The 15,881-nt window shown below is 37.8% G+C and overlaps 1 protein-coding gene across 1 annotated transcript in view; it reads left to right on the top strand.

Moving 5' to 3' along the window:
* Positions 1 to 10,344: 10,344 nt before the first annotated feature.
* The window catches only part of PKD2L1 (polycystin 2 like 1, transient receptor potential cation channel), a 43,532-nt gene continuing 37,995 nt past the window's right edge, over positions 10,345 to 15,881 (top strand). Inside the window, exon 1 of the mRNA XM_070945292.1 lies at positions 10,345 to 10,648. Coding sequence (XP_070801393.1) covers positions 10,345 to 10,648 — 304 coding nt within the window. The remainder of the gene's footprint in view (positions 10,649 to 15,881) is intronic.

Below are 15,881 nucleotides of genomic sequence, written 5' to 3'. Positions count from 1 at the left end.
GATTCGCCATTCCGCATACTCATCACCTGCTGAACAAAGTCTAAGATATCATTTTTCAGCTATTTCTAAGTGACACACAGTACCACTTTTGGAACACAATCTGCCTTCCCACCACCGCAGTCTTGGAAATCTTGGATCTTAGTTCTAACATCCAGTGCTCTGAGAGACCTGGAAATAACCAGGTGATACTGTGTAAACAGAGCTGCACAATAGTTAGTGTTGTTGGTTTTGGCAATCTGCCTTCGTCCCAGATGATCTCACAAGCCACCCCCTTGGCTTGTTCAGTAGCTCTTTTGGATCTGTCATGCTTCCTTTGACTTGAGCAAAGCCCTTTAGCAGAAACAGTGCATACATTGTATTTCCAAGCTCTTTCATCACTGTGTTTTGCAAGTATCTTTCTGTCCACATCCAATACGAATTGCACAATTTGCCACAAAGTTCTCTTGTATAAATTCTAATGAAAGGATATAATAAAATAGCTAAGAAGCTACAAAATAATAGATAATTTAATTAGCTATAAATAGATAGTTAATAGATAATTATGGGAACAGACATCCAGTGCCTACATTAGTTTTCCTCAGAAAAACTCTGAAAAATGTTGGAACAATACAAATTTTTCAAAAAGAGGTCAGATCTCATTATGACAATTTCTGTATCCATTATTGCTGCTGAATTTTGGGCCCACTCAAATTCCCAAAGACTCTTCAAAGATGGATTCACTTAGAGCAGGGGTCTCCAACCTCAGCAATTTAAAGACTTGTGGACTTCAACTCCCAGAGTTCTGGCTGAGGAACTCTGGGAGTTGAAGTCCACAAGTCTTAAAGTTGCCAAGGTTGGAGACCCCTGACTTAGAGCACCTCTGCCCACACAGTTGGCCAGTTGGCCAAAGCGATTCCTAGTCAGTTACCACCTGAGATCCAAGTGGAAAACTGAATCCAGAAAGCTCCCATCCCATAAATGCATCCGGAATTTTCCAGGAGAGAATTATCACATCCAAAGGAGACTGAATTCTATCCTGTTCCCCTACAGCAGCTCTGTCTTGCCTTAATAAGAATTAATTTGTAAGAGTAAGAATTAATTTGTTACCTCTTATCCAGGGGTGTCAAACTCACATCGTCACAGCGGCGTCACGTGACATATTGGGACTTTTTTTCCCCCTTCGCTAAACCGGGTGTGGGCATGGCCAGTGCGTGACGCATCTGGTCCACGGGCCGGAAGTTTGACAGCCCTGTTCTTATCCAACTCATTGTTGCTGTCAGATACCAGTTCAGAAAACCCAATAGTTTCCGTATTTCTGTCACCACCCCGATTTGAGGCATCCACAGCTTCCCTGGCGGGAGTTAAGCATCAAAGAAACAGAACAGCATGTCAGCCACATATAGATGGCAAAATATCCTAAATCCCAGCAGTCCCAGTGTTAATTTTTATGGGAGCCAAGACCAAACATTGAGAAAGTTAAGTAACATCAGAATGGTGCTGGTTATTATCCATTTATCAAGCAGCAACAAAGAGGACTATACATTTTTGATCTTTTATTTAAATAAATAAAACTATTATTTAATACCTGTAGCAACTTCACTTATCTGTCTCTTTATCAAAGGTGTTGGCAACTTGAAAGGGCAATTAGGGCATCTTTCGGAAACTTGACAGGTGTATAAGTCGCAGATAAGGTGATGGAAATGTTAGTCATGTTCATGAGATCATTGCACTTCAGTATAACAGTAATAACAATCCAGAAATCTCAGATCATAGAAATCTAGTATATCAGGCATTTGGTGATTGTTCTGTTATATGCCAAATTATTATAGATTATCATGGCACCCAACCCCGTTGCCTATGGGTTGCTTTGCAATTTTTTCAGAATGTAGAATGGGAGGTGGCAAAATTCTAAAAAAATGATTTTATATAAATTTGAATCATACAAAACTGGAATTAAATATATTTTCACATTGTAGAATGGGAGTCACTAACCCTGTCCAGTCGCAGAGGGAGGTGATGGTGACGTCTATTAATGTCACAGCAGAACCATAGCTCCAAATACTCTTCATTGCTACCTAGTCAGTTTGACAAATGTGCAAAGTTCAAGTATTGCTAACATGTTGGTTGGGACAGAGTTGAATTTAGCAGCATCTGTTTCCTCTCAAAAGGCAAAAAAAATCAGCATTAACCAAGCAAAATACTTTGCTGCCACCTTCTGGGCAAAATTCTATTTTATATTGTTTTAGAAGGGATATTTTTATTGAGCAAACAACACAGTTCTCCCCAAAAGAAGCTCTTGATATTTTGCATATTCACAGGGATAAAATTAAAGTTTCTTAAGATGCTGAATTTCACCCCAGGAAAGAACATTGAGTTATGAACCTGGCTAGTACTTATATATACTGGCAATTTGAATGTTACAATTAGCTTAACTGATTAGATCTCTAACCACCTTCATTCAAGAGCTCAAGTCTTTCCCTGCAACAGCCTTGCACAGTAGGTCAGGCTGAGGGAGGACGATTGGCTCATAGTCATTCATTGAGCATTCAATAGCTGAAGGGTGATTTGAACCTCAGGCTCTTGCTGCGAATTCAGCACTTTCATTTCACCCGGAAGGCTTATATTTTACCATACTGCAGTCCATTAGAAAGATAAAAGAATTGGTGTGACTGCCTGTCCTAGCAATACAACAAATCGTGTCATCAGTGTTAGAGTGCGGTTGGAGATAAATATAGTAATATAGGTCTCCTGCGTAGGCAGTGGATTGGACTAGATGACCTCCAAGGTCCCTTCCAACTCTGTTACTGTTAAATACCACTTAGTTTTCATAATAAAATTTTAATTTATCTATCAAATAAAACAATGATGCAACTTTGCAATTTTAGAAAATAAAATGGAGAAAAATGAACTTAAATCTACATATAAGTACTAAAGCTGCACATGTAAGAGAATACCTAATAAGTGGAATTTATTTTTATCAATTTTATTTTTGATCTGATCTAGTAACTGTTAGATTCTCCAAAAATTTAGCTATTTTATCATGGGCCACTATATCAAAGAGGCCAGAAACATACCTATATTTCCCAAGAGAAACTAAACCCAACTTTCACTTTTCAGTGTCATCACTACATTGTTTAGTATCATAGAATAATAAAAGTATTCATATTCCATTGTCAAATGATCAATGGTTCATTTGTCATACTCTTTAGAAATAAGAGTTTGTCCGCTTCAATTAGATTAAAAATCCCAATCTGCACAATATATTACATTTGAAACAAAGAATATGTTTTAACATGTATTGACATTTTTTTGTGCATTGATAGATTTTAATGGACACATTTTTTAAATGTGTAAAATAAATAAGTGAACATTAAAAGTTAATTTTGTAATGACATTCTATTATAACATACATATTTTAAGGAATACAATACTTTCAGTAGTTCATAAGGAAGCAAATGGAAACAGCTTCAAAACTTAGTTATATTCCAAAACCTTAATTCACTATTGTGTCATTTAAAAAAAAAAAAAAAAAGTTGTAATCCCTTATTCTTTGTTCTGTAGTTGTTTTACAAGAATGACTGAGGCGTCAAAATTTGTAAAAAATTTAGAAAAAAAAATTTCTAAGCCACTTAGAAGTTAATTATCCCAAATGAAACAAGCAAGCATTTGGAGCAAATGTAATCCATTAATTGCTATGCTAAAGTATATTAGATTGTGCAAAATTATATACATCTAGATTTTGCATTTCCTTCATCTGAAACATTAAAAGATCATATTCCTTCAGTATAATTGAAAGAAAAGAGCAGAGTTTATTAACTTTCTAGTGAGCACATGGAGGTGATCAGATTTCCCGTTTTTTGAGATTTTAGGATCTCTTCCCCCCCTCCCCGCATAGCCTGTATTTTAAAATATGGGATATATGGCATGCATTCAAACTTCAGTCATGCACCTTAAGCAGTGGTGGAATTCAATTTTTTTTACTACTGGTTCTGTGGGCATGGTGTGGCTTGGTGGGCTTGGCAGGGGAAGGATACTGCAAAATCCCCATTCCACTCTGGGGCCAGCCAGAGGTGGTATTTGCCGGTTCTCCGAAATATTCAAAATTTCGGCTACCGGTTCTCCAGAACCTACTAAATAGCACCCCTGACCTTAAGAGACCAAGAACAGTATTGGGGCCATCTCATAATAAGTCATATCCTGGATACCAAAGGGTTAGATTTAGGGTTACTGTGCAGTAACTTACTGTGTAGCTAAAAGTAGGCCTGTGCAAATCGGCCTCGATAGAAATGGAGATCCGGGATTCAGAAAGGGTGTTATTTTACTCTACTGTCTGAGGGCAAACCTATTCTGCACTGGTCTGCGATTCAGTTTGAAAATATCCATAAACTGTAAAGGGAAGATCAAAGCACTGAAAGTTTTGTAACTATGATGGGAATAAATTGAATGAATGAATACATAACAACTAAGTAAGGGTGCAGCAGTTTTTGTGATGATGGTAATAATAATGGGAATAATTAAACCAGAATATATGGAGGAAAAGAAACTCCTGGAGGGTTTTATGAGTTTGGTAGCAGCTTTACAGCAGACTCACAAGTTTTATTAAAGGGCCTTATGTTTTCTGAATAACAACAGTTCACTAACCTGCCTTTTTTCCTTCAACTTTCCACCTAAAAACAGAGTTATATTCTAAAGGTGTTGGTAGAAAGGATTAACAAATAATAAATTGGATAAAAGGTAAATGACTCTGTCTGTGTGTGTGTATAAATTAGGGTTGCCAGGTATCCACTATTTGAGCGGACAGTCCGCTTTTTTCACATTATGTTCGCTATTTTTTTTCACAAAATAGTGGACATTTTTTTTATTCAAAAGCTTTATGATGAAATGGTACGTAAGTTTTGCGAGTCAGAATTCCATGAAGTTTTGCGCCATGTTCCAACACGTTGGTTAAGTTTGTTTAAAGCGGTCGAAAGATTTCTTTTAAACTGGATACCTCTAAAATCGTATTTTATTTCTCTTGGATCTGATGAGTGCCATAAGGTTATCTGGAACCTTATTTCAGATCAGAAAAATGAACTCGCAAAGGACGATGAACCAACAATTTTAGAATTGTATTTATATTTCACGCACTTCTTCATGTCAATAATGCAAGACACCCTACTGAAGCTGGAAAGCAAGAAAATTCTTGCATGTGATCTTCACATTATCATGTGTAAACTGCGTGATTCTTTGCAAAAAAAATACGATGAGCAGTTTTTTGGAATGAAAGTTTTATTTACTTTACGTAAAAAACATTTGCCTGAGATTGCCGTGCAAAAGTTCAAGAAAGAAGCCATCAACGTGTATCAAAGAGCCATTGCGTACCTAGAAAAGTGGTATAATTTCACCGATTCAGTATATGAGATGCTAAATTGTTTCAATCTAATTGATCCCAATAATCCTCCAACTTTAGAAGAAATGACGAACATCTGGTTATTATCACCATGGCGAGAAGAATTTCCACCCAACACTCTCTTCGATGAAATTTCTGCCTTAGAAGAAGTTTATGTTCATCTGCAGGGCGATTCATCCCTTGATAAGTGGATGTACTTTTTCAAGAAAGAGCCAGCTCCGAGTTTACTGAAACTGTTCCACTATTGTGCATCAATTCCGGTATCAAATGCAAATGTTGAACAAATTTTCAGCGTCATGGGAAATTTGTGGACTGACAAACGTAACCGACTGCTTGTACCATCAGTTTGAAGTGAACTTTGTATATTTTTTAATATTTCTCAACGTTGTACTGAAATTAAAGAATTATTCCTTAAACACAAAGAATTGATCAAAGCTGCGCAATCAAATAAAAAATACACACGACAGCAAAGTAAAATGTAATTTAATATTTTACATATTATTATAATATATTTGATGTTTTGAATTTTAAGTAAAGTTTAGAAGTGATTATTTTAATACGTGTTAAAATGTTTGTAAGAAAATATATAATTTAATTGTAATTTTTTTTATTTTTTTACTACTTAACCCCCCCCCCCCCGCTTGTCCGCTGTTTTTTGGAAGAAGACCTGGCAACCCTAGTATAAATAAAACAGCAGGCTCAATTGATAAGACAGACATCAAACCCACTTCACGATTAAAAATTGTAATGCAATTGAAAGTAATCCAAGGAATCAAAGTTGACTTCCAAATCCAACCAGGATATGAAGCCAGCCTTCACCACAATAACATGAAGTGTCATTTACAAACCTTCTGGGCTCCCAACCTCAACAGGTAAAGGAAGACAATTACAGAAAAACTGCCATAAGGCAAATCACAAGGTATAAAAAGAGGAAAACAAGGAACTCTTAGCAATGAATAAAAGAGGAAAAAGAGGCATCTGGCCAAGGATCTAACACAAAGCCAGGTGACAGAGCCAGCCAAAGTTGCACCTCTGTTTTAGGTACTGTTTAGGTAACACATTAAGAGGTAATTTATATAATACAAATATAAGAAGTACTGTACAACAAGACCAATACAGACTGACAGCAAAAGGAAATAAAGCCCCTTAAAGAAGAATAGCAGTACAAAAATAAAACAAATACAAGGAAGGATTGAGATTGAAAAGCCAAGTACCAAAATTAATTAAAACAGCAATTTTAGAAGTGTCAGCACATTAGTCCTGAATTGTTAAAAGCAGAGTTTTAGGAGTGTAACATCTATAACATGTTAAGTCTGGGGCCCAAATAAGTATTCCATCAAATGGATTTTTTGATAATAATAAAGTATGATTGTATGTGATCACTGAGTTCAGCTCTCTGCTCAGGATCAGGAGTCCAGATGAAAGCAAATTCAGTCAATCACTGTTCAGCTCAAGGGTGAAATCTACTTACCTTCCCTACCAGTTCAGAAGTGTGTGAATGTGTCACGTGTGATTTTAGACCCTCTGCGCATGCAGAGTTACAACCAGGAAGTAACAACGTCCGGGCAGGTGGGCTGTAGCTGCTGCCGCTACTGGTTCACCGAACCACCCATCACCGCCGCTACCAGTTCGCCCGAACCGGTCCAAACCGGTAGCATTTCACCTCTGGTTCAGCCTTATAAGGGTTTTGGCAAGATTCACAGAGTTCTCTTTAGCAAGATTTGTGAAGATTTATTATAAGGAAGCAGCTGGCTATTGTAGGAAGTCCTCACACCCCCCAATCAAATATTTGGGGGGATATTAAAAGGCAGAATGTTATATTTCCCCAAAAGGAGAAATGGAGAAAAATCTTAACAAAGGCAGAAACCAGCCCCAACAATCTCTAGCAGAAGCCTGAAGTTTTTAGAGATGGATATTTTGTGTCCATTAAGAAAAACTGGGCCAATCTATTCACAAACAAAACATCTTCAGGTCCATCTGATGGGATTAAGAAGGACATGACATGACTTTTAGGACCTAATAAGATTAACCCATCACCATTAGAAAAAGACAAAAGGCTCACTACATTGCAAAATCTCCTAGCAGCATCTCAGAACCCTATAAAAATCCATATACTCATCAAACCAATTTGTCAGCTGTCCCAGAACTACATGCTGCTGTTGGTTCTGCTCATCAATAAACAGAGTCCTTTCCAAACAGCCTCCATTTTATTTCCAGTGTCTTTCTCCCGGCTTGGAACCAGACTGGATTTTTCTTTCAATACTGTTTAGGTAACAATTACGGTACTCTTAGCTAGCCAGTGGCATAATTAGCATCTCAGGACTCCAAAAAAGCCTCTCAGATGGACTTCCCTAACCCAACCTGTCTTCAGTAAAAGGCTAGTGGTTACTTTAAAGGAAAAAGAAATATATATATATGTGCATAAGCATTACATGCAGAATTGCTTTTCCTTCCTGTCATTTGTCTTGGCATTGAAACTTACTGCAGGATATTAAACAAGAAGAATTCTGGAAGTTCTCCCTGCATGGATGTGGCAGATGGATTTCTTCTTCATTCTTCGGGGGTGGGGGGGGGAGGGATTGGCATTTTATTTGCTTCTTTCTCCATATTCCCGAAGTAATACCGTGTTGGAATCATACCAGTCCTTTTGGTTTTGATTGGATTTCTCAGTTGCCAATTGTTAAAAACAGATTTTTAGGAATCTAACATCTGTGAACCATGTTTTGAGACCAGCTTTTTAAACTTCCATCTAGTTCAGCAAATCTACTCATATCCATAAATTTCATCCATCAGACACAGATAACAGTTTTACTCCAATGTTTGCTGTGAAGACACAGGGAATATCCCAGGTCTTTCTTACAGACTCAGCACTTATCCTTCTTCTCCAACAGAATATGCTTTATTTTGTTTTATAATATGAAGTAAAAACCAAATATAATCACGAGTGGAGGGGAAATGACACCACTAGTTGCAGACAGAACAAACTTGAAAAATGAAAAAAAGAAGAGAAAAAGTCCAGAATTTTTCCAATTTTCCAGTTTTTTCTTTTCTTTCCTTTTTCTTTTTTTAATTGTGAAAATAGGGGGGATGATAAAATATTTTCTAATCATACATAAAATGGGAGCGATCTAACATTGCCCTATATCTGGAAATACACTAGAATAAATTAGCAGCATGTCTTCACACCGGCAAATATTCCATTTTAGAAGTCCATGAAAAATTATACAAATAACAGATTAAATTTAGGAAATGAGACTCAATCATTTTTTTTCCTGAGCAAATTTATTATTGTCATACTAAACCTTTCTTCTTTCCTCTCCCCAAAACAAATCTTTTCCTGTTTGATGCATTGAATGACAAAGGGACCACCGAGACCCTCTGAGGACTCCTCAAAATTAAAATTATTTGTCAGTTTATGTTGAAAAATAATATAATGTTAAAATCCCATCAAACAACCTTGGGGAATGAGAGCAGTAGCAATGCATCCATTTTTAATTTTTAATAAGAAAATATAAATAAATATAACCCCTATAAACAACAGCAAAATTTTTAAAAGGGGCCCTGAGAGAAAGAAGTTTAAGAAATAACTGGAAAAATGGATTTCATTTACACAAAGGCAGATTCTGATTTTAATATTAGGAAGAATTGCCTAACAGCAAAAGCAGTTTGTGGGATCATTTACCATTGATGAGCTCTCTCTTCTTCACAAGATGAGGTAAAGCAAAGGCTAAAGAACTGTCCTTCTAGGACAGTAATGGCAAACCTTTTTGACACCGAGTGCCGAAATGCGCACGCATCTGGGCTGCAACCCAAAAGAGGAGCTGCCCAGGGCTCATGCGCATCCCCGAAAATGAATTTCCGGTTTCAGCCAGCTATTCTTCTGGGTTTCTGGTACGCATGCACATGTGACCATCAGCTGGCCGGCGCGCATGCTCACGCAGGAAAACGGAAGACCAGCTCTTCTAGTTTCCAGCACTGCCACATGCAAAAAAGCCAGCTGAACATCGTGAGCGCATGCGCACCAGAAACCCAGAAGAGGAATGGGCAACGCTACTCATGCCAGGCGTTATGGCTCCATGTGCCACTTCCGGCATGCGTGCCAAGGTTCGCCATCACGGTTCTAGGATAACTGAATTTAATTTGGATTTTTGCTTGGAACAGGGATTGGACTGAATGGCCTTCCCAGTCTAGAATTCTGGGTCATCCAGAGAATCGGCATCTCCTCATCCTCTTTTTTCTCCTTTCGACCTTTTTAATCACCATCCAGGATCTTCAGATAGATGGAGAGACAGGGTTGATCAATTCAACGATACCCTTTGCATAGCGCCAAGCACAAAATCCACCCCACCCCACCCATCAATCATTTTGCTTTGATATTGGCTTGTATGTTGCCTTTTGAATAATCACCATGACTGCGATAATAAAACCCTGGCTAGGAAATTACTTGAAATTGCAAATGCCACCAGTCCATAGAGAAAAATGGCTATTTTAGATCTAGAGATTCTTAAGAGCCCAGCTAAGTCTAGTTGTAAGAAGCAAGTGTAAACTTTGATTTATGGATCCCAAATGCTCTCTTGGTGCAGCTCTATTTAAAACTGAGCGCCTGTAATGTTTGGGGATGTGCCAGGTGTCACTCAGCATTGTCTCAGCCCAAAGTGTCCAATGAACATCCTGCCTCTAATTTCCCTGAGAATTTAGCCACAAGAACCAATATTTTAACAGCCAGATTCTCTCTCCGTGCAGGTTTTCATGACAGTTATCTGCAGAGGGAAAGAGATCCACCCCTGGGTGTAGCTGGATTCACTGAAGAATAGAAGTTAATAGCTGCTCCCAACAATGGCCTCCACTCTCTATTTGTCACCCAGTGGCTGAATATAAAAGAGGCCCCAGAGCAAAGTGCCAAGCAGATGAATGCTTCTGACTGCTTGATACCTTGGGGGGTCTTCTACAAGAAACCAATTGCTTGATTCAGCATCATGAGCACCTCTCACCTAAGCAACAGAGCCGAGAGCCATTTCCAAGCACAAGAAGAACATGAACTGGAAACTCTGGGGAAGAAAGCATGGGACAACCCGGCTTACAATGGATCCCCTTCCTCGTCCTCCTTGAAAATCAGAGCCATCTACAACCCAAAATCCATTTTGGAAAATCCCTATGAGAACATCGAAAAACTGACTGGTTCCTTATCCTACCCAAAGGATAGAAAGGCTACCGAGGAAGCAAGGAAGAAGGAAACCCCCTTCCCAGGATGCTGCTACTATGTCTTCAAAGGCATCCGAGGTAACTTGGGTGGTGGGTGCGTGGAATTAAGTACAGAGAAGGTAGCCATCTGTGTTAGCTCCACCAAGAGGCAGGGGAAAGGCTACACCTTCTGTGCGGGGACTGCTGAAGGAATATTGTGCCGTAAACTTTGGCTTTGCTATCCCTCTATGTGTTATTTACAAATTTAAAAATCATCACAATGACAGGAAGGAAAATGTGAAATATTGGTGAGCCTTGGTTACAGAAGTTACTCTCTCATATTTTTATAGCTGGAAAGGTCACCTCAAAGGTGAGACCATTACCTTGAAATTAGTTGGGGGGTATCAGTGTCAACATTGTTTGCCTGAGCTTCAAAAGGTGGATAGGAGCATGTGGCTAATGCTAATTAGCATCATGCCTAGCTGCAAATTAGCGTAGTTGCAAATGTGAATATTGCGCATAGAAAAATTGGAGCAGATTTTTATCAAGCGTGCTTGACATTTAGCTTAAACTAATGAAGCAATCTTTGTAAAACATTGCCATAACTCAAGGGAACGAATGTTCAGATGTGGCTTTCAAAACATGAGAAGGGAGTCAGATTGATTGGATTTATTTTTATGAAATCCATGGAGAATTTCAATCCTTTTCTAGAGCTGACCTATTTGGAGCCAAGATCATTGTTTCGATGAACAAATTATCTGATTTGCATCTTTGCTTCTGCTTGATGATATGATTTTTCTCTGGCCTGCTTTCTTTTCAAAGAACTATACTTCTTGCCTTGTTTGTACATTCTATAATATACTGCTGACATCCTTGACCAGTTTGAAATAAAGACACTGAAATCTCTAAAGCTCTTGAGGGTGCCACTATTTTTGCTCATTGTTGCATTCACTGCCAGCAAAGAGCGCTCAAGATGCTTTGTGGTTGGTAGACTATCTCAAAATATCTTCCCAGGCACATTTCCCTCCATCCGGCCAGATGAGTCAGCTGAGGAAGGTACAGTAACTAAGCTGGAGCTGTTCACATTCCCTTTCTCAAAGCCCATTCCATTTCCTCAGAATTCCTCTTGAACAGCCTATAGTTAAGGTAGAATCTGACCAATGCAGAAGAGAATGGAACTATTTGGAAATTATACTAGATTGATGTGACCAAAAATTTAATTTTTGTAGTTTAAGTATATCAATATACTTGTATTTAGTTTTTAAAAATGTATATCCTGGTTGTTTATATTTAAAAAATACCTTACTATGTTTTTTACTGTAACACCAATAATATTTTCACAAATATTATGGCGAACCATTGCACAATGCTGAAGGATTTTACAATTTTCAGTTAAATTTCATTGTGCTATTTTCATCCCTTTATTATAAACTCTGAAGATTATTTTTATTGTTGTTTCTAGTTTTGGGGATACTGTATTAACTATTCTTATTACACTCACCAATTGTGTATACTCTGTGCATTTGATAAGCATTCCTTTCCCCCTGTTCCTCCAAAGTCCTTAATGAAAGTGTTAGCCAAAACCAAACTCTACGACAGCCACTGAATATATCTTCCAAGGTTACAATATTCTGTGAAAAATAAATATAGTTAGCTGTGAGTTACCCCGTGTCACAGAACTAATATTTCCAAATGAAATAATAAATGCAATGACTGATTGATAGTATTGTAAGTGCAAAAACATTTTGTTGCACAAGAATTGCTACGGAGATCATTTGAGAGGCTAGGATTTCTTAATTCGCATGAAAAGAACTCAGAACTGAAATGGTTCTTGTCATAGAACATGTCTGGATCTGCTTCTTCAAAGCTGACTTAGGAGACCAGCTTTCAGCAATTGATGGGGAGAAAGTGAAAAGACCTGTAGTATATAGACATAAAGAATAGGTTTCTATTCTTTCTGAACAGAGAGTCTAAATTCCAAATCACCCAATGATTTTACAATCATTGAGCAGAGTTAGAAAGATTTCTCAAGCCCACCAACTTTGCTATAATTCAACATTCTTCTGGTTGTTATGGATCTTTATATCTTCCGGTAACTTGAAACCTTTTCTCCATGTTCTGCACTCTAGAATAAGGGAGATCTTTTTCTGTGTGGTATCTCTTCAGGTATTTTGAAGGCCCTATCTCTTCTCCTCTCCTACTTCTTCCACAATATTTTGAGGCAACTCTGATTCTAATATAGCTTCCTCGGGAATTACATCTCTTTCACTTAAAGACAGGGAGCTTTTCAAATAAATCACATCTTCTTCACCATGAGTTGCTTGATAGTGAGAGGGATGTCGTATAAATTTAATAAATAAAATTTGTAAAACCAGGAGTTTGTCTGATGTATTTATTTATTATTTTATTTATATCCCACCATTTTTAATAAGCAACACAAGGTAGCAAACATATCTTATACTCCTTCTTCTTCCTATTTTTTTCTCACAACAACAACCCTGGTGCCCTGGTGGCGCAGCAGACTAAAGCACTGTTATTAACATCAGCTGCCTGCAATTACTGCAAGTTCAAATCTCACCAGGCTCAAGGTTGACTCAGCCTTCCATCCTTTCTAAGGTAGGTAAAATGAGGACCCGGATTGTGGGGGCAATAAGCTGACTTTGTATAAATATACAAAAGTATGAAGGCTATTGCTTAACGCATTGTAAGCCGCCCTGAGTCTCCGGAGAAGGGCAGCATATAAATCAAATTAAAAAAAAAAACCCTGTGTGAGTGAACTGGACTGAGAGAGAGGGACTGGTCACCCAACTGGCTTTCATGACTAGAGTGGAACTAGAACTCGCGGACACTTGGCTTCTAGTCTGGTTCCTTAATTTCTAGACCAAAATGATTCTTTCATGCTGGATGGCTCAGGGCCAACTGGATCAGGCAGCTTTGCTGGGAGGAATTCTGGGAGTTAAAGTCCACAAGTCTTAAAGTTGCCAAGGTTGGAGACCCCTGAACTGGATATCTATGCGGTATGGAATTTGTTTGTTGATTAGTTTCTATCCTGATGTTCTTTCAGAAACTCAAGACCACATTCATAGGGCTCAGTTTGTGAGTTTTGCTCACCTATACATAGAACTGCTTGGTTCATGTAAAAATCAGTTTTGAATCCTAACCTCTGTAACAATGGTTACTAGCTCCACAAGAAAAAATAAAAAGAGAAAACCAGAATTTTGTAGAATGAATGACTCTCTCTGGAGGTGGCCATGCGGGCAGGCAGAAATATCTTGTGAACGAGAGTCTACAACTATTAAGCTTGCATAAGGGAATTCAGACAAGAAGCACAATGAGGAGTACTAGCCCTGTCTTTATTGTAAGGTTATTTAATAAAGTCTTGTAAGTCTGAAAATATGTCTTCTTTCCTTTTACTATGTAGAAAACTAGGGAGGGTCCCAGTGGTGAAATGTGAAATTTGTTACTACCGGTCTGTGGGCGTGGCTTGGTGGTGGTGGGGGTAATGTGACTGGGTAGGTGTGGTCAACTTTTTTTTTTTTTCTTTTAAAACCATTTTTTATACAACCTCTTCAGCTGAACAGGTTGTAGAAAAAAATGCTTTTAAAAGCCTCTGACGATCCCAGCTGAGTTCCCTGATCATCAGAGGCTTTTTTTCCTTTTAAAAACATTTTTTCTATAACCTCTTCGGCTGAAGAGGTTGTAGAAAAAATACTTTTAAAAGCCTCTGACGATCCCAGCTGAGCCGCGCGATCATCAGAGACTTTTTTTTTAACTTTTAAAAACATGTTTTCGGCTGAAGAAAAAATGCTTTTAAAAGTAAAAAACAACAGCCTTTGATGATCGCGCGGCTCAGCTGGGCATGGGGGGTGGGCAAGGATTTTTGCTACTGGTTCTCTGAACCACCCGCTGCCATTGCTACCGGATTGGGCGATCCGGTCCGAACCGGGAGCATTTCACCCCTGGAGGGTCCCCTTCAGAAATGTTTCTCATACTCTCCTTCTTTTGGTGTGCTGAGGTAGTTTTACCCAGTATGTAGGTCTCCCTCCTGTCTCCCAAAGAATAGAATTCTTTATTGGCCAAGTGTGATTGGACACACAAGGTATTTGTCTTCAAATATATGTATAAATATAAATATGAATATATTTATTTTTTTATATATTTTTATTTTTATTATTACCATATATATATATATATTTTTTTTTTCTTCTTCGTAGGGTTTATGTGTGTTTTTCTTCTAGCCAGGTTTTCCCTACGTAGCTGGAGCTTGGCTACGTAGGGAAAACCTGAGAGAAAATATGTTCAACACAAGGTGCCATCCTACTACTATTGTGTAATGATAGATGTGAAGGACTTTATATATATATATATATATATATATATATATATATATATATATATATATATATATATATATATATATATATATATATATAAAGTCCTTCACATCTATCATTACACAATAGTAGTAGGATGGCACCTTGTGTTGAACATATTTTCTCTTATTTAAATGTTGAAATCAGGGGCAATGCTTGTAGCCAATCGGAGAACTTGGTCATCTGTGGAAGGGGCAACCACCATCTTGACTTTTTAAATTTCCTCATTGGATTCTCTCTCTCTCTCTCTCTCTCTCTCTCATACACACACACACACACACACACACACACACACACACACACACTCAATTAAATCTGAATTTTGAGACTGCAAACCAGGGTGGATTTGATTTAAATCAAGTCGATTTAAATCATGATTTAAATCTCTGTCATCTCTGTCATCTCTGCCCCGCAGCGGTTCCTCCTCTGACCCGCTGTTGACTCTCCAACAGTCCCAATATTGCAGAATATACAGCCTCCTGCTACATAACTAAGCTCCATTTCATGCTGAATAAACTAAATTATTAATGTATCTTAAATAGAAAACTATCTTTAGTTTTTGCCCCAAAAGCATTTTATTGAAATAAATTTGATAAAAATAAAAAAAATCCAATTTAGATTTTTAAAATCCTATTTTTTTAAAAAAGAAAAACATCTATTTTTATCTGCCTTGCTGCAAACCCTATATAGTTTCTCAACCTTGCTAACTTTAAGAATGGGAACTTCAACTCCCTTCCATCCATCCCTTAACATTATGTGTTCATACAGATCAAAAAGTGGTAGACAGAGAGAAGCATAAAACCAAAGGGGGGGGGGAAATCAAGAATTGTTTTCAAACAAGCTGCCTTATCAAATGGCTACTTTTTATTATAATCTACTGTACATTTTCCAATTAAAAATTGAGTTTGGAATCAGTGCTAGCACTTTAAAAAAAAGAGTAACTTTTTGAACCAGGAGCA

The sequence above is a fragment of the Pituophis catenifer genome, unplaced genomic scaffold (assembly GCF_029215685.1).
Source record: "Pituophis catenifer annectens isolate HBS135680 unplaced genomic scaffold, rPitCat1.0.hap2 SCAF_6, whole genome shotgun sequence".
Taxonomy (NCBI): Eukaryota; Metazoa; Chordata; class Lepidosauria; order Squamata; family Colubridae; genus Pituophis; species Pituophis catenifer.
This window is presented reverse-complemented; position numbering and strand designations above follow the sequence as displayed.